Source organism: Lepidochelys kempii, chromosome 2 (genome assembly GCF_965140285.1).
Source record: "Lepidochelys kempii isolate rLepKem1 chromosome 2, rLepKem1.hap1, whole genome shotgun sequence".
Classification (NCBI taxonomy): domain Eukaryota; kingdom Metazoa; phylum Chordata; order Testudines; family Cheloniidae; genus Lepidochelys; species Lepidochelys kempii.
Window position 1 is genome coordinate 16,402,158 of NC_136381.1, and position 19,346 is coordinate 16,421,503.

At 48.7% G+C, this 19,346-nt stretch overlaps 2 protein-coding genes across 8 annotated transcripts in view; both read left to right on the top strand.

Moving 5' to 3' along the window:
- Positions 1-4,181, top strand: part of TMEM71 (transmembrane protein 71) — a 32,143-nt gene extending 27,962 nt beyond the window's left edge. For all 6 annotated transcript variants that reach the window (XM_073330080.2, XM_073330081.2, XM_073330075.2 and 3 more), the window contains 2 exons: positions 1,939-1,961; positions 3,318-4,181. In XM_073330080.2, coding sequence (XP_073186181.1) covers positions 1,939-1,940 — 2 coding nt within the window. In that variant the 3' untranslated portion in view covers positions 1,941-1,961; positions 3,318-4,181. The remainder of the gene's footprint in view (positions 1-1,938; positions 1,962-3,317) is intronic.
- A 7,811-nt stretch (positions 4,182-11,992) lies between these two features.
- The window catches only part of DNAAF11 (dynein axonemal assembly factor 11), a 51,597-nt gene continuing 44,243 nt past the window's right edge, over positions 11,993-19,346 (top strand). Inside the window, exon 1 of one of the 2 annotated variants that reach the window (XM_073330108.2) lies at positions 11,993-12,213. In XM_073330108.2, coding sequence (XP_073186209.2) covers positions 12,204-12,213 — 10 coding nt within the window. In that variant the 5' untranslated portion in view covers positions 11,993-12,203. The remainder of the gene's footprint in view (positions 12,214-19,346) is intronic. The other variant, XM_073330107.2, reaches the window with a different exon arrangement.

Here is a 19,346-nt window from a genome sequence, read left to right on the forward strand (position 1 = left end):
CAAAGAAAGAAAATAACCTTAAACCACAAATGGCCTCTAATAAGACTTTTCAGTTTGCTACATACAATTAGAAGATTAGAGTCTTCTTCTGCCCAAACTCATGTTGAATGGTACCTTACTCACATGAGTAGTTCTGTGGAGTAAAATGATACAATTTGTGTGAGAAAGGTACTACTCCACATGAGCAGAGGTGGCAGAATCGGACTCTCTTTGTATATTGGTTGGCACAAAGCACTGTGAATCCCCATGTTAATTCCCTTCCTTCATGGACTATTGAGAAAAGAAGAAGCTCTGAATTTCCCTCAACATGTCCACAACACTTGTACCTCTGCATTAAAATGATGATTATCATCTAAGCTCATGCTTCAGGGCTTCAGCTATACACCTTGTCATAAATATAAAGGGAAGGGTAAACCCCTTTAAAATCCCTCCTGACCAGAGGAAAACTCCTCTCACCTGTAAAGGGTTAAGAAGCTAAAGGTAACCTCGCTGGCACCTGACCAAAATGACCAATGAGGAGACAAGATACTTTCAAAAGCTGGGAAGAGGGAGAGAAACAAAGGGTCTCTGTCTGTCTATATGCTGCTTTTGTTGGGGATAGAGCAGGAATGGAGTCTTAGAACTTTTAGTAAGTAATCTAGCTAGGTACGTGTTAGATTATGATTTCTTTAAATGGCTGAGAAAAGAATTGTGTTGAATAGAATAACTATTTCTGTCTGTGTATCTTTTTGTAACTTAAGGTTTTGCCTAGAGGGATTCTCTATGTTTTGAATCTAATTACCCTGTAAGGTATCTACCATCCTGATTTTACAGAGGGGATTTCTTTACTTCTATTTACTCCTATTTCTATTAAAAGTCTTCTTGTAAGAAAACTGGATGCTTTTTCATTGTTCTCAGATCCAAGGGTTTGGGTCTGTGGTTACCTATGCAAATTGGTGAGGCTTTTTATCCAACATTTCCCAGGAAAGGGGCTGGGGTGCAAGTGTTGGGAGGATTGTTCTTAAGATCCAAGGGTCTGGGTCTGTAGTCACCTAGGCAAATTGGTGAGGCTTTTTACCAAACCTTGTCCAGGAAGTGGGGTGCAAGGTTTTGGGAAGTATTTGGGGGGGAAAGACGTTTCCAAACAGCTCTTCCCCAGTAACCAGTATTTGTTTGGTGGTGGTAGTGGCCAATCCAAGGACAAAAGGTGGAATATTTTGTACCTTGGGGAAGTTTTGACCTAAACTGGTAAAGATAAGCTTAGGAGGTTTTCATGCAGGTCCCCACATCTGTACCCTAGCGTTCAGAGTGGGGAAGGAACCTTGACACACCTGTAGGGATCAGGGAGGAATTTTTCTCTCGGTGCACAATTGGCCAGATGTATTTGGGTGCAGGTTCACCTTTCTCTGAAGCATCAGAGATTGGCGACAGCTGGAGAGGGGACATTAGACAGGGCTGACCAGTATTCTGAGGTAGTACAGAGAAATCTCTTTTCTTAAATGCCTGACTGATTGGTCTTACTCATATGCTTAGGGTAAAACTGGTCACTAGATATGGGTTTCAGAAAGAATTTTCCCCCATGTCAGATTTTCAGGCATATCAGGGGCGTTTTCATCTTCCTCTTAGATGGGGTGTGGATTGTCTGCTAGGATCATCTGGGGATATCTCACCCAATTAATTTTCTGCCATTGCAGAGGCCTCAGGTATTGCTAGCACCTCACTTTGTCCTGATTTCTGACTGTGGCACACAACAGTTTACTTCCTGAGAAATGAAATGCTTTGGTCTACCTAAAGTCACTGGGCTCAATATAGGAATATCTGGATGAAATGTAATGGCCCGTGATATGCAGGAGGCCAGACTAGATTGTCTAGTGGTCCCTGTTGGCTTTAAACTCTATAAAAACTGTTGGAATCAGGACATACAAAAATGTACACATTAATTTTGACATTTTCTTGCAGGAAATAATTGAAAGACTGACTCGGTAAGTAGAACGCTATAAAGGATTGTAGGGTAAGGGGAAAAAAATACTCCAGAGAAGAGTGAACGATTCATTCAGATAACTAAGTCTGCAGACTCACCAGCTCAGCTGTGACTTTGTCAGATTTCTATGAGCTAATTCTGGTTAGACTTGCTCAGTAGTGGAATGGAAGACCTTCAAAGAAAAATCAGGTGCTTAGGAAGAGGTTTGGGTGATTCAACAGATTGCAATGTTGACTCTTAAGTTTGCATTGTGTTAATATGCTGCTGAGGGTGCTGTCTGTAGGATGAGCTGTACAACTAAAGTATTGTCCATTTGTGCTGAAAAGATCCCATGGAGCTTTTCACCAGTAATGGGTTTTAGCCCTAGTATCCTCATCAGATTTCAGTATAACTAATTCCATCTAAACCTCCTTTCTGGTTTCATTTGGATAAAGTATTCTTCATTTTCTGCCCTAACTACTGAATAGTTTGGGCTGTTAAACAATTGCTGTGTCTCAGCCCAGAGGTGGTTGCATTTCAATGTGCCGGATTTAGACACAGATGCAGGGCCAGGTCCCTGAGCTACTGTACATTAATGTGGCTCCAGTGAATGAATAGAGTTACACTAATTTACACCAGCTGAATATTTGGGTCCTAATAGCTTACACAGCCCTTGGAGATTCTTCTCCACTCTAACTTCTCTCCCTTCCAGTGCCATCCCCAATTCTGTGCCTTATTTCCAGCTCCCAGTTCTGCAGCACTCCTAATGCTTAGTTCATTGTAGATCCAGGATCCTGAAACCAATTTCCTTTTGCTAAGGGGAGATAAACTGGGACTTCCAGTGCAGCCCTCTTGCTCTGCAGTGGAAAGAGACAAGAAGGGATGGTGCTAATTTCAAGATACCCTCTAGTATTTCCTCCTCTTCCCATTTGTCTAGTGAGGAGCAGGAGGAAGAGTGGGGCTGTGGTCTGATCTATGCTCCCTCAGTACCTGGAGGTAACAGCCCTGTTTTAGGCTCCCTTGTTGAGCTCAGTTGAAGAACTGAACTGCAGCTGCATACTTGCAGATCCCACTTGGAGAACCCTTGAGTTAACTTATATAAAAAGGACTTACACCCTGAGATAGAAGCATCTGAGAATTTCACAGAAAGATTTGACCATTCTTTCAGGTTTCCTCAAGGCTGGGAATTAAAATTTGCATCCCAGTCATCAAGTGTGCCAATTAGTTTACAGCATCCCTTGTTGGAAATTAGATTGCAAACATCATCCTACAAACATTGTCCCTTGCTTTTCATAGACACATAACAGCAGACAAATTCTCAATGTAATTTTCAATATTTAATTAACAAATTTCACTCTTCCCTCTTCACCAAATCTAGGTTTGCCAGCATGTACGGATCACTTATCTGGAGCCATTTTTCTTTTGCCGGTGAGAAACAATCAGAATTTTCAGAGCTCTTTCTCCCAATAATACAAAGTCATTTTATTTGGACTGTACCTGGATCCTTTCACAGTTTTGTGTAAAGCCTGGCTTCTTAGCAGTCTTTTTCGCACCCAATCCTGCAAGCAGAACCATGCAGGCAGACCCCTATGCCCACATAGAACCCCTTGATGCCAGTGGGTCTCTGCATAGGCAGGGTGTCACCCAAGCTTTGTAACTTGCAGGATTTGGGGTCTTGGAGACTAAGATGGTGGGGAAAAAATGTCTAGCGAGCCCTACAAATCCATCTTTTGTTGATGTTTAAACCGTTTTCATTAATGTTGCTGCTCTGGCCATAGAACATGCATTACGGTCTTGAAATAACTTCTTGTCAAACTGTTTAAAATCTGGGAATGGTTCTGGATAGTGGTAAATTGGACAATATTCTTAAAACTCTTCAGGGCCTTCATTGTCTCATCCCTGCCACAGCCTTTTGGCCTTTATTTCTACTCTGGGTTCTTTACCAGTGATTTTGAAGACAGAAAAATAAGTATTAGAAACACAAGAAAAGAGAGAGTGGAAATTAATTGTGCCAAAATAGTGCTTCCTATTAGAGAGCAGAAGTGCTACCTTCAGAAAAGTCAGGAAGTCAGAGGGTTGGACGAGCAGCAGGAGAAGCCAGAATCATATGGTTAACATAACAAATAAAGAGTCCATGACCTTTATTTTTCAAGCATTGATCCTTATTTTACTGATATTGGATTTAAAAGACAATGCTAAACATTAATCTCCTTGCGTGACTAGTGATCACTGTTCTGTGACTACACTATCTCATAACTAGAAAAGGAGTACTTGTGGCACCTTAGAGACTAACCAATTTATTTGAGCATGAGCTTTCGTGAGCTACAGCTCACTTCATCAGATGTTTACCGTGGAAACTGCAAAGTCTGCTGCAGTTTCCACGGTAAACATCTGATGAAGTGAGCTGTAGCTCACGAAAGCTCATGCTCAAATAAATTGGTTAGTCTCTAAGGTGCCACAAGTACTCCTTTTCTTTTTGCGAATACAGACTAACACGGCTGTTCCTCTGAAACCTATCTCATAACTAGTTTGTTATACCTACCAAGTATGCCAATTTAGCTAACACAGTGTAAAATTTCATCTCCCCGTGCTATAAAATGATGAAAATGTGATCGCATGGTATTGTCTAAAAAATCTTTCTGCCATTGCTGCTTCTGGTCTGCTTATCCCCCATTGTACTAAAACTGGTACTTGTGGAGCCACAGTTGCTAAATCTGACCCATAATGCTGTCTGCGGAAAGGTCGACTCTGCAGGTGGGATGTGAACAGCCTGGCAGGCATAGTAGAAGTATCTGTAAACTTCTGTAAAAATTTAATTTTTAAAAAATTGAAGGTTCCGATGAAGGATAAAAGGAAATGATAAATCACTGTTCAGCTAACTGTATTTTTTATCATTACTCACCTTTATGGCCATCCTCAAACCGGATACATTTGTGTTTGTGAGAGAGAATCCCTGGAGATGTGGGGAAATGAAGGAAAGCATAGTTGCAATTATTTAAAGCGAACATGCCAACCTTTCAAGGGGTAAATATCATTTTGCTTGTATTTTGAATGTAAGACTCATCACCAAAAACTCAAGGAGGGGAAACAGCCATGTTATCTATTTTGATATTAAAATACTATTGCTGAGTATGTTAAATATTTCCCTGATAAAAATAAACCAGGTGAGAAACTAAGAGTCCAGTATTTGTAGTTTAAATAAAGACACCAGGGTGTACTTCAGGCAGAGAATCCTGAAGTAAAGGAAAATTGCTTCATATAATAATAATAATAAATACAATTATAATAGTAAATAAAAACATTGAGAGGCTCCACACAACTCCATATTTTTCTTGTAGTACGGATGATAAGCTTGAATAATTATGTGAATATTACATAATTCAGCTTCTTTATTCACTTTGACTCTAGAGTCTACTCCAAATTGACAGATTACTGTGTGGTATTTATATATATTTTGTTACTTATGATATGCTAGTTATAATGGGCCCTCTTTTAAATGTACTTTTTATCACAATGAGGAGAATAATTCTAGGAGTTCCTCATGAAAATAGAATCAAACTTTTTATTGCCTTGCTGGGATGAAACACTGGGTCACAGTTAATCAAGGTTGATGAAAGAGTAAAGCCAACATTTTGTAACAGGGGAGCCTAAATCCATATTTAGGCTCCTAAGTAAAAGTAAATTGACTTTTGAAGTGCTGAGCATCTGCAGCTTCTATTGATTAGGAGAATCAGGCTCTCGGGGTATTTTAAACAGTATCTCTAATGAAGTACAAACACTTGTTGGCTATGGGTTAGTGTGACATTTGTGTACTGTGAGATGGCTACTGTAATCTAAAGTCTCTACCTTCAGTAGCTGACCTCTTGTTCAATTTTAATGTATTAAATTAATTAAAATATAAATCCAATGAGGAATTTTCAAGATGCACATGTAACAAACTTATCACCTTTTGCTATTGTAATCCTTGTTCACCATGCCCTGATCTTTTGTTTGGTCATTCCTTGCTGTGTAAAATCAAATTTCAGGCCTAATCCTGCAAACACTTGATACCAGACATATTGCTTACTCTAGTGAGGAGGCTGGGTTCTCAACAGTAGTAAGCATTATGCCCAGAAGTGTTTGTAGGAGCCCTTAGATTGTAAGCTCTTTGGAGCAGGGACAAATCCATTATTATCCATCTGTGGAGCACCCTATACACCTGTGGAACTATACTAACAATAACAGTAGCCCTCAGAACTGAAGGATGTGGTAAAAAAGAGTACCAGTATATAAAACAGGAAAAGACTTTGGGCCCAGTTCTTTGGGATCTGTCCCTTCACTTGTCCTATACCTTTATTTTATAATATGCTTATATATTAGAAATCGAGAACAATTACTTGTGTGGATATTAATAAAGAATCTTGCTAAGAATTGCACACATTTGTCACCTCAGTGTGCTTGTTATATCTTGTTGTTTAGATTGTAAGCTTTCTGGGGCAGGGAATGTTATTCATTCTGTGTTTGGACAGCAGCTAGCACAAGAGAGCCTAATTTGGTTGAGGCCTTTAGGAGCTACCACAGTAGAAATGTTAAATAGTAATTAAAAGTCTTAAAGAGATTTGATGAAAAGAGAGAGATGCATATCATAAATTGGCATAAACCAGCACGTGGCCACCACCTAAGATTCTGACCCATAGTGTTTTGGCAACTGAGGATTGCAGAGCCACATCAAATGCTATAGGGCTCAATCATGTAGTTCTTACTCAGATGAATATTCTCATGATGGAACCCAATATATATTCAAAATATTTCTAATGAAGAGTAACATTAATGGTATAAAGCTTATTTTGTCATGCTTCAGTAGACACTTTATGTTGCATTGTATCATTTGTTTTAACAAATAAACTTTTAATATATTAAAATGATAGAGTGAATTATTCAGTTAGTATACCCCTGTTATGAGCAACCATGACCATATCGCTGTATAACCCCCATCTGCTGTCAATTGTTTGTCATGCTGCTCGTTGTGTCATGTCTGACATCTAGATTTTAGGAGCAAGGACTATGTTGTTCTAAGTCTTGTGTGCAGGTTCTAGCACATTTTAGGGTGTAACAAAATAATAAGCATGTAGCGGGGTGGTCACCTGCTCCTGCCTTAAAAGGCTTAAAACAGTCCGGGGAGAGGGCTGTGGCAAGGAAGGAAAAGCAGGGCTGATTGGGAGAAGCAGCCCCAGCTGGGGGCCATGCCCCAGTCAGGCCACAGCTGGCTTAATCAGGGCCCAGCTGACCTTCTAAGAGGGCAGTGGGCCAGGAACACACAGAGTCTTCTCTAGCTGTGGAGGGAGATGGGCCTGGCTGCTGCGGAGCGTACCGGGTACCTGAGGTGAAGCAGGGCTGGGGAAGGCCAGAGGAGCTGGGAGGCTCCAGACTGGAAAAGCCCTAGACTGCAGGCCTGGCAGACGGCCTAAGACAGGGTACTGGGGTTGCACAAGAGCAGCCCAAGGGTAGGCGGAGGCAGCAGGTCCAAACCCCCCTTGCCTATGATGACTGGCTTATACAGACTGCAGTTGGCCCAGGTGAAAGGGGGCTAGATGGTGACTGGCAGTAGTCTGTAGGCTGAGGCAAGGTGGGGATAGAGGCTGGGGGGTTTCCTGAGGAGGGGAGACCCAGATCTGTGGGGTATTGCCTGGCGGGGCAGCACCCCGGCAGAGGGCACTCTGGAGCTGGTAAAAAGAGCTAATTCCCAGACAGCTAGCAGGAGACGGTGCAGGGGTGAGTCCTGCACTGTTACAAAGCAACAAAAGGGATTTATGTAAATATTGAAAACTGCCTGTATGAAAAGACAAATATCTGCATAAAACATTGCATGAATATATACAATATTCATTTTACAAATTACACTAAGCTATATTATTATGCTAATGTCTAAGAGCCCCAACCAAAATCAGGGCCCTGTTGTCCTAGGCACTCTACATATACGTAGGTACAGAAAGTCCCTATGCTGAAGAATTTACTATCTAAATAAGATTCCAGCCACTGGCAGCATTTTCCCCACTATGCTGTCTAGACTTGCTCTGAGCAGGGTTAGATGATATAGTGGTAAAAATGCCAGGGTCCTGCCTACACAAGCACTCCCACCAGGAGAGTTGAACCAGTGGAGTAACAGTAGGAAACTTTGAGGGGAAAAAAGTGTAGTGTAAAGACAGCCTTAACAAAAAGGAGGGAGAACTTCTGTAATTTCACTTACCTAGAAAATGCACCTCTCTCTCAGAAGTTTCTGACCCTGATTCCCTCTGTTTTGATCCTGTGGTCTGAAATAGTGTTAGGGCATCTGTCCCACCATCTCTGCTACTATCTCTCTCTCTCTCACAGCATGCCCTCAGGAACATCCATTAGCAAGCCACATTTTATGTCCCCTGCATGCCAAGCAAAATTCTGTCTCTAGTTACGTCTCCCATTTCATAGGCTGATATGTACCTGGGTGAACCCTAGAGTCCCCCAAAGTCATGAGAAACATAGACAGCTGAACTCAGAGCACCTCCTGCTGAAGAAGAATGCCTTGATCTCACTTCGCTGACTCTAAGACTATTCACAGGAAATAATTGTACAGAGAATTTGTGTGAGGTTTACTATTGTCCATGGGTGGAATCCTGGCCCCACTGAAGTTAAAGGGATTTTTGCCATTGACTTCAGCGGGACCAGAGTTTTACTTCATGGTTGATTTAATTCCTGCACTTTGGTTCATTCGCACCAATTAGCCACTCACCACCTAAGAAGCAAAATTTGACATCTCATTTTTGCCTAATCTGTAACATCATCATGGGCACTGAGCAAGCCTTATGCTTCTAGGCATAAATCTCCTTCAGGGAAATCAGGAAGGAAATGCATCCTTTCCTGCATTGTAAATTAGCCAGATTCGTTATGGATTTTCTTTTTCTTTCTTCTGAAGCATCAGATAGAATGCCTGCAGAAGGTTGGATACTGGCCTGGATGAACCAGTGATCTGGTCTGGTGAGATAATTTAGAAGATTCTGTATAAAATTTACATTTTCAACAACATAGTCAAAAACATTTAAAACATGCTGCTCTTAATCTTCTCTTTCTGATTGGTGTGGAATGGCCATCAAAGAGAAGAGAGAGAACCCTACTGCTTGGGAGACTGAAACAAGACTGGACAAAATCCTATTAATTAGTATTATTTATTGTATAATGTGAGCACCAAAAGGCCCTGTTGTGCTAGGTTCCATACAAACAGACACACATTGAGTCCCTGCCCCAAAGAGCTTACAATCAAACTTGAAACAAAACACAACAAGTAGGTATGACAAACAGTAGGAGACAAAGAAAGAAGTAAAGTATATTGCACAGGCAGGGCATGGTCTAGGCTCTTACCATCTCTATGGCTCTGTAAAGTGCACCTTGAACCACCAGATGGTGCCATATAACTATATATTTCTTTGTCCTTTATGTGGCTTTATTAGTTGTGGGCCAGATAGACCAGGAGAACCAAGGAAGTTAAACTACATATGTGTAAACGACTGCCATCCTCCTTATATCTCATTAGCTGTGCAAAAACATAGAACATTTAAATCAGTGACCCCTTTTTTCTTATCCACCTGTGTTTCAGCTCCTTTTCTGTAGTGAGACCCACAAACATATCTCATTTAGGGGCCACCAAACATCCATTAGGTGGCAACAATTTTTAATACCTAGTGAGTTGGACTAGATTTAAACTGGTGAAAGGCTCTATAGCTCTTTAGCAATATCTTGAGGTATCCAGTCCCCAAGTAAATGCTAATGTGTGCTTCAAAAATGAGTCTTGCTTTCTTGAAAGATACATGTATTAAACCAAGTTCTGACATTTTTGGAAATTGCACAGGCAGTGTTTTCCACTCTCTGTACACACAAGCAAAATCTCCTCCCACTGTTCTGTCTTCTAGAAACACACTTTACAATCAATTGCCCCACCATGTTCTTAAAAAGGACAGCTTCCATTAATCAAAACACAAACAATAAAGATACAACAATAAAATAAATATTAATGCAACATCCAAATCCATTACTGAACACAAGATTTTGCTATTTAAAATCATTTCAACAATTACAATTATTCCCGGGGCCTCAAAAAACCTGAGATGTCCTATATTTATATATAGTTTTTTGTACTTTTAAAATATATCTAAATAAAAAACATTAAAGTTGCAAAATCAAGAATTCAGAAGACAGTAAATGCCAGAATTATGATTACCCAGGCAACCTTAATACTACACCCTTGTACAGATAAAAAAGGATGCAATCTTCAGTTACATGAACACATGCTATTTTCCCCCATATAAGTGATTAGTAAGGTGTGAACCCAGAACCTTCAAATCTACAGCATAGACCTTTACTAGGGTGGTTGCAGAATTAGGATATTTTGTGTGTGTACAGTGTGTGGACCAATTTCTGAAAGAGGACATCATATCAAATTTGTCAGTGGGTCACAGAGTGTTGCATATCAGGATTCCTGGCTCTTGGAACAGAGTGTGGTCTAGTGGGTAGAATAGTGGTTGTCATGGTTTCAGGGTAACTACATCTGTATTGCCCCCTCTGTGGTCCATTCCAGAATGCCCAACCATGTCTCTGCTCTCCCCTGTTACCTTGTCCCACCTGCTTCTGAGTTGAGGTTTTAAGGCTACACAGCATCCTTGTCTAACACTGTGATATCCCTAGCAAGCCACTCTTGGGTTACATTGTGGGTTACATAGATCCATAGACTTAGGCACTTCTTAAAGGTAATGTGGCTAACTGGATAACTTTTGGCGTTGTCATTTTAGAGGCCATGGTCCTAGTCCCAGTACTTCTTGAAGTGACCTTATGCAATCTTTTACTTCCTGTCTTTCCAAAATGGAGGAATGATAGTGGCTTGCCTTCTGAGTAGAGGAGTGACGCCCTGCTTGATAGTAAGTATTGTCATCTGCATAGAAAAATAAACACCAAAAGAAACTTGAATTTACAGTCTCCTGGGCCCTCTCTCACGGCCCCTTCCTTTAGACCAAAGGTATTGGGTGGGATTGGTTTGTCTCCAATGAATGTGATTTTTCCTGAGATGTGATAGCCTGATGTGATTGTTAAAAGCTTGACTGTCATTCAAGAAGCATGATAGCAAAGGTGGGTGAGATAATTCTTAGACCAACTTCAGTTGGTTGAAGAGACAGAGAGCTTTCAAACTCCAGAGAGCTCTTCTTCGGGTCTGGGAAAGCCACTCACAGTGTACCAGGGAAATACAAGGTGGACCAGAGTGTTAAGCATAGGTGGCAACACATATTTGCAAGGGACCATTCAAAATAAAGTGGGCTATTAACATTACTGCAATCAGAGGTCAAAGGAGGGCTAGTGGGTTACAGATTGTGATAAAGAGACATAAAACCAGTATCCCTACTGAGTCTGTGATTTTTAGCATCTGGCAACATTATGAAGTTGAGGTCTCAGGGGGGAGGGATAGCTCAGTGGTTTGAGCATTGCCTTGCTAAATCCATGGTTGAGAGTTCAACCCTTGAGGGGACCATTTAGGGATGTGAGGCAAAAATTGGGGGTTGGCCCTGCTTTGAGCAGGGGGTTGGACTAGATGACCTCCTGAGGTCCCTTCCAAGCCTGATAGTCCATGTTTTGAAGGCGGTGCCTAGCGTCCTTTGGGGGCGAGGACTGAGGTCAGATATGGAGGGATCACTTGGAGATGCGCTGACATTTGACAGTCCTGGCTGAGGTGAGGTGTGGTGCAGACCCTGGATTTTAAAATAATTTCCCTTCGTCAGTTTAGAAAGACAATATAAGCATTAACACCACCCCCCCGCGCCACCCAATTGCCTAACTGGAGACTCTCCAGGGGCCCCGCAGACCAGGCTGGCTGGACGGGGCAGGGCGCGGAGAGCTGGAGCTCGGGTCCCTGAGGAGTTTGTTGCAGGCTGACGCTGTCCTACCCTCACCACCCAGCGGAGACAGGAACCACGTCCCCCCGCATCCCAACGGGGCCCCGGGGGAGAGGTTCGCCCCGGGGGCTCTGCCCCGGGGTACGGGCAGCCCGGGGGCTCCGGCTGGGGGAGGAGGGGAGAAGTTCAAGTCCCCTCAGATCTCCCCGCAGCCGGCGGCCAACCCGCGAGGGGAGGGAGGGAGGCAGGTCGGCCCGGGCCCCGGCCCCGCTCGGAGGCCCGCCCAGCCCCGTTGCTATGGCTGCGCCGGGTGGCGTCCGCTAATGGCGGCGGCGGGAGCAGCGTGGGGGCCGTGAAGCTGTCTGGCGCGTCGGGCCATGGTGCGGGGTGAGTGTCCCCCTGCGCCGCCCCGCTGATTGGGAGCGGGGCCGGGCCCTGCCCAGCCGCCTCATCCCCGACCCCCCGCCACCGCCCATCGGCTCCCCCCTCCCTCCCCTACCCCCCAGCCCCCGCCACCGCCCATCGGCTCCCCCATCTCCAGCCACTATCCATCTCCCCCGCCACCGCCCATGGGCTGCCCCCTCTCCCTCCCCTTCCCCCCAGCCCCCGCCCATCGGCTCCCCCCTCTCCCTCCCCTTCCCCCCAGCCCCCGCCACCGCCCATGGGCTGCCCCCTCTCCCTCCCCTTCCCCCCAGCCCCCGCCCATCGGCTCCCCCCTCTCCCTCCCCTTCCCCCCAGCCCCCGCCACCGCCCATGGGCTGCCCCCTCTCCCTCCCCTTCCCCCCAGCCCCCGCCACCGCCCATGGGCTGCCCCCTCTCCCTCCCCTTCCCCCCAGCCCCCGCCCATCGGCTCCCCCCTCTCCCTCCCCTTCCCCCCAGCCCCCGCCACCGCCCATGGGCTGCCCCCTCTCCCTCCCCTTCCCCCCAGCCCCCGCCCATCGGCTCCCCCCTCTCCCTCCCCTTCCCCCCAGCCCCCGCCACCGCCCATCGGCTCCCCCATCTGACTCCCCTTCCCCCCAGCCCCCGCCACCGCCCATCGGCTCCCCCATCTCCAGCCACTATCCATTTCCCCCGCCACCGCCCATCGGCTCCCCCGTCCCTCCCCTACCCCCCAGCCACCGCCACCGCCCATCGGCTCCCCCATTTCCAGCCACTATCCATCTCCCCCGCCACCGCCCATGGGCTGCCCCCATCTTCCTCCCCTTCCCCCCAGCCCCCGCCACCGCCCATCGGCTGCCCCCTCTCCCTCCCCTTCCCCCCAGACCCCGCCACCGCCAATCGGCTCCCCCCTCTCCCTCCCCTACGCCCCAGCCCCCGTCACCGCCCATGGCTCCCCCTCTCCCTCCCCTACCCCCCAGCCCCCGCCACCGCCCATCGGCTCCCCCATCTCCAGCCACTATCCATCTCCCCCGCCACCGCCCATCGGCTCCCCCTCTCCCTCCCCTACCCCCCCCAGCCACCGCCCATCGGTTCTCCCCTCTTCCTCCCCTACCCCCCAGGCCCCGCCACCGCCCATCGGCTCCCCCATCTCCCTCCCCTACCCCCCCAGCCCCCGCCACCGCCCATCGGCTCCCCCCTCTCCCTCCCCTATCCTCCCAGCCCCCGTCACCGCACATCGGCTCTCCCCTCTCCCTCCCTCTCCCCAGCCCCCGCCCATCGGCTCTCCCCTCTCCCTCCCTCTCCCCAGCCCCCGCCCATCGGCTCCCCCCTCTCCCTCCCCTTCCCCCCAATCCCCACCACCGCCCATCGGCTGCCCCCTCGCCCTCCCCTGCCCCCCAGCCCCCGCCCATCGGCTGCCCCCCTCCCTCCCGTACCCCCCAGCCCCCGCCACCACCCATCGGCTCCCCCCTCTCCCTCCCCTTCCCCCCAGACCCCGTCACCGCCCATCGGCTCCCCCCTCTCCCTGCCCTTAGAATCATAGAATATCAGGGTTGGAAGGGACCCCAGAAGGTCATCTAGTCCAACCCCCTGCTCAAAGCAGGACCAATTCCCAGTTAAATCATCCCAGCCAGGGCTTTGTCAAGCCTGACCTTAAAAACCTCTAAGGAAGGAGATTCTTCCACCTCCCTAGGTAACGCATTCCAGTGTTTCACCACCCTCTTAGTGAAAAAGTTTTTTCTAATATCCAATCTAAACCTCCCCCACTGCAACTTGAGACCATTACTCCTCGTTCTGTCATCTGCTACCATTGAGAACAGTCTAGAGCCATCCTCTTTGGAACCCCCTTTCAGGTAGTTGAAAGCAGCTATCAAATCCCCCCTCATTCTTCTCTTCTGCAGGCTAAACAATCCCAGCTCCCTCAGCCTCTCCTCATAACTCATGTGTTCCAGTCCCCTAATCATTTTTTGTTGCCCTTCGCTGGACTCTCTCCAATTTATCCACATCCTTCTTGAAATGTGGGGCCCAAAACTGGACACAGTACTCCAGATGAGGCCTCACCAATGTCGAATAGAGGGGAATGATCACGTCCCTCGATCTGCTCGCTATGCCCCTACTTATACATCCCAAAATGCCATTGGCCTTCTTGGCAACAAGGGCACACTGCTGACTCATATCCAGCTTCTCGTCCACTGTCACCCCTAGGTCCTTTTCCGCAGAACTGCTGCCTAGCCATTCGGTCTCTAGTCTGTAGCTGTGCATTGGGTTCTTCCGTCCTAAGTGCAGGACCCTGCACTTATCCTTATTGAACCTCATCAGATTTCTTTTGGCCCAATCCTCCAATTTGTCTAGGTCCTTCTGTATCCTATCCCTCCCCTCCAGCGTATCTACCACTCCTCCCAGTTTAGTATCATCCGCAAATTTGCTGAGAGTGCAATCCACACCATCCTCCAGATCATTTATGAAGATATTGAACAAAACCGGCCCCAGGACCGACCCTTGGGGTACTCCACTTGATACCGACTGCCAACTAGATATGGAGCCATTGATCACTACCCGTTGAGCCCGACAATCTAGCCAGCTTTCTACCCACCTTGTAGTGCATTCATCCAGCCCATACTTCCTTAACTTGCTGACAAGAATACTGTGGGAGACCGTGTCAAAAGCTTTGCTAAAGTCAAGAAACAATACATCCACTGCTTTCCCTTCATCCACAGAACCAGTAATCTCATCATAAAAGGCGATTAGATTAGTCAGGCATGACCTTCCCTTGGTGAATCCATGCTGGCTGTTCCTGATCACTTTCCTCTCATGCAAGTGCTTCAGGATTGATTCTTTGAGGACCTGCTCCATGATTTTTCCAGGGACTGAAGTGAGGCTGACTGGCCTGTAGTTCCCAGGATCCTCCTTCTTCCCTTTTTTAAAGATTGGCACTACATTAGCCTTTTTCCAGTCATCCGGGACTTCCCCCGTTCGCCACGAGTTTTCAAAGATAATGGCCAATGGCTCTGCAATCACAGCCGCCAATTCCTTCAGCACTCTCGGATGCAACTCGTCCGGCCCCATGGACTTGTGCACGTCCAGCTTTTCTAAATAGTCCCTAACCACCTCTTTCTCCACAGAAGGCTGGCCATCTCTTCCCCATTTTGTGATGCCCAGTGCAGCAGTCTGGGAGCTGACCTTGTTAGTGAAAACAGAGGCAAAAAAAGCATTGAGTACATTAGCTTTTTCCACATCCTCTGTCACTAGGTTGCCTCCCTCATTCAGTAAGGGGCCCACACATTCCTTGGCTTTCTTCTTGTTGCCAACATACCTGAAGAAACCCTTCTTGTTACTCTTGACATCTCTGGCTAGCTGCAGCTCCAGGTGCGATTTGGCCCTCCTGATAACATTCCTACATGCCCGAGCAATATTTTTATACTCTTCCCTGGTCATATGTCCAACCTTCCACTTCTTGTAAGCTTCTTTTTTATGTTTAAGATCCGCTAAGATTTCACCATTAAGCCAAGCTGGTCGCCTGCCATATTTACTATTCTTTCAACTCATTTCTTCCCCTTCCCCCTAGCCACCGCCCATTGGCTCCCCCTCTCCCTCCCCTTCCCCCCAACCCCCACCACCGCCCACCGGTTGTCCCCTCTCCCTCCCCTACCCCCCAGCCCCCGCCCATCGGCTGCCTCTTCTCCCTCCCCTACCCCCTACCCCCCAGCCCCCGCCCATCGGCTGCCTCTTCTCCCTCCCCTACCCCCTAGTCCCTGCCACCGCCCATCGGCTGCTCCCTCTCCCTCCCCTTCCCCCCAACCCCCGCCACCGCCCATCGGCTGCCCCCTCTCCCTCCCCTACCCCCAGCCCCCACCACCACCCATCGGCTGCCCCCTCTCCCTCCCCTGCCCCCCAGCCACCGCCCATCGGCTGCCCCCTCTCACTCCCCAAACCCCCAGCCCCCGCCCATCGGCTGAACCATCTCCCTCCCCTTCCCCCCAGCCCCCGCCCATCGGCTCTCCCCTCTCCCTCCCTTTCCCATAGCCCCCGCCCATCGGCTCCCCCCTCTCCCTCCCCTTCCCCCCAACCCCCACCACCGCCCATCGGCTGCTCCCTCTCCCTCCCCTTCCCCCCAGCCCCCGCCCATCGGCTCTCCCCTCTCCCTCCCTTTCCCATAGCCCCCGCCCATTGGCTCCCCCATCTCCCTCCCCTTCCCCAGCCACTATCAATATCCCCAGCCACCTCCCATCGGCTCCCCCGTGTCCCCTCCACTTCCCCAGCCACTATCCATCTCCGTAGCCACCACCCATCAGCTCCCCAATCTCCCTGCCCTACGTTCCCATCCCCAGCCACTATCCATCTCCCAGCCACCACCCATCGGCTCCCCCATCTCCCTCCCCAGCCACTACCCAGCTCTCCAGCCTTCCCCCCCATCTTCCCAACCTCGCTTTCCCTCCTGCAGCCTCCCGTACCCCTTAATCCCCAACCTCCTTTCCCCTCCCCCCATCCCCAGCTGCCTCTTCTCCCTCCCCTGCCCCCGCCACCGCCCATCGGCTCCCCCCCCTACCCCCCCACCACCGCCCATCAGCTCCCCATCTCCCTCCCCTACCCCCCCAGCCCCCGCCACCGCCCATCGGCTCCCCCATCTCCCTCCCCTACCCCCCCAGCCCCTGCCACCGCCCATCAGCTGCCCCCCTCCCTCCCCTTCCCCCCAGTCCCCTCCCATCGGCTGCCCCCTGTCCCTCCCCTTCCCCCCAGCCCCCACCCATCGGCTCCCCCCTCTCCCTCCTTTTCCCCCCAGCCCCCGCCCATCGGCTCCCCCCCTCCCTCCCCTTCCCCCCAACCCCCACCACCGCCCATCGGCTGCCCCCTCTCCCTCCCCTTCCCCCCAGCCCCAGCCACCGCCCATTGGCTCCCCCATCTCCCTCCCCTTCCCCAGCCACTATCCATCTCCCTAGCCACCTCCTATCAGCTCCCCATCTCCCTCCCCTTTCCCAGCCACTATCCATCTCCCAGCCACCACCCATCGGCTCCCCCAGCTCCCTCCCCAGCCACTCCCCAGCTCTCCAGCCTTCCCCCCCATCTTCCCAACCTCGCTTTCCCTCCTGCAGCCTCCCCTACCCCTTAATCTCCAACCTCCTTTCCCCTCCCCCCCATCCCCAGCCACTACCCATCCCAGACTCCCCTCCCTGTCCCCCCCATCCCTAGCCACTACCCATCCCCAAGCTTTCCTCCCCTTCATCCCCAGCTTCTCCCTTTCCCCCTCCTCCATCCAGACTCCCACTTCTGGCCCCCCCATCCCCAGGCTCCCCCAGACTCCCATCCCCTCATCCCATCCCCAAACTTTCCTCCCCTTCCCCCTTCTCTATCCCCAGCCACTGCTCATCCCCAGGCTTCCCCATCTCCCCTCCTGCCCTCCTCATCCCCAGCCACTACAAATCTCCAGGTTCCCCCAGAGCCTGGGGAATCCTACTTGCAACATAATTGTGCACTGCTCCATGGAGGGAGTTTGTTTACCTTTTTAGCATTTTTTCCCCTATTGTTCAGCAAAAGTGGTCAGTTTCAGAAAATCAAACCGTGTCTCCACAAGGACATTTGCTAATGGAAGAACTTCAGTTTAGGGGAGAATGTACATGTTGTGGCCTAAAGATATGATACTGACTTTATAAACGTCTCTTTTTCTTCTTCCAAACCGAAAATAGACAGCACTACATCATAATTAAAAATCTTAAATAAAAGTAGGGAAAGTAAACTGTTATCATTAATTCATGGAAATAACCCGAAATAGGTTCCAGTCCATGTATTTAATAGCATTCAAAGTGACTGACATTAAAAGTGACTCTGTGTGATGAGATCATAATTTTTGAGGGGTAAAATGGTGCACTCTGAAAGATGGTACCCTTGATTACTCCTGAGGGAATTCTGCACCAAAAATTTAAAAATTATGAACACAATATTTTAAAATTCTGCAAAATTCTGCAAATTTTATTTGTCAACAAATAAATGTGGCTCCAGGATGGCAGTGGGGAGCACAGGCCACTGACTGTATTGAAGTGGGAGACCACCCTGAAGCCCCCACCTCCTCCAGTACAGGGACTCGGTAGTGGGTCTGCCCCAGAAACACCCTGGGGCCCTGCCCCTCTGTGCCAGGTGCACCAGGTGTGCCTGGGCAGGCTCAGACCAGCAGGATTGAAGTGTGGAGGGGCTTAGTGTGGGGGGATCCAGGTGTGGGGTGAGAGGTTTCTGTGGGGGGCAATTTGGGTGCAGGTGACTCGGTGGGAGATCTGGATGCATAAGGGCTCGTGGGGTTCCGAGTACAGGGGTAATGGGACTCTGCAGGGGATGTTGCACTCAGCGAGGGGGTCTGGGTATGGGGAGATGGGGCTTGTTGGGGGGGGGGTCTGGGTGCAGGAGCTCAGTGTGTGGGGGGTGCTGGGGGAGTGCAGCTTGTGACTTGGGTCCAGGTGCAGCTGGTTGGGGTTTAGTGGGGTTCGGGGTCTGGGTGTGGGGAGCTTGTCGGTGGGGTCCAGGTATAGGGGGGTAGGGCCATTTTCTGCAGGGAACCACAGGAATTCTGCTGGGCGGGGGGCATTTTCTGCAGGTGCGCAGTCCCTCAGAATTCCCCCAGGAGTAACTTGATCTAGATGAATTAGGAACAGGGACACTGGGAGATTCTAGACTTCATGGCTTTCCCTTACGCTATGATTTTCCACTTTCTCTTAATCTATTTTAATTGTATATTGCCACTGCTGTTATGCTGCCAGTCCCCTGCTGGGCTAAACTAGTGCTTTGGAAATCAACATCTCAGTGTGAAGTTGGCACATGCATGCTGAGACAAGACATTGCTGTGTGAAGTAGTGTGGCTTCATTTTCTGAACCTGTGGTATTTTCAGTCTTAAAATAATGTTGGAAAAGTTTACTGCTGCCTTAACTCTAGGCTTCTCATTGTCTTTTGATTTACCTGCAGCCCAACACCTGCTTCGATTTCTTTCAGCTTTCTCACAGCACTCCCTGATGTCTTCTCCTCTATGAATGAAAGCATCTCATTACTGAAACCCCACTCTCAACCACCTACAGGATAAATAGTCACCTGTTGTCACCAGTTGACATCAGCACTCACTAGCTCCAATGGATCTTTGTCTGATGTCACCATTTTCAGAATA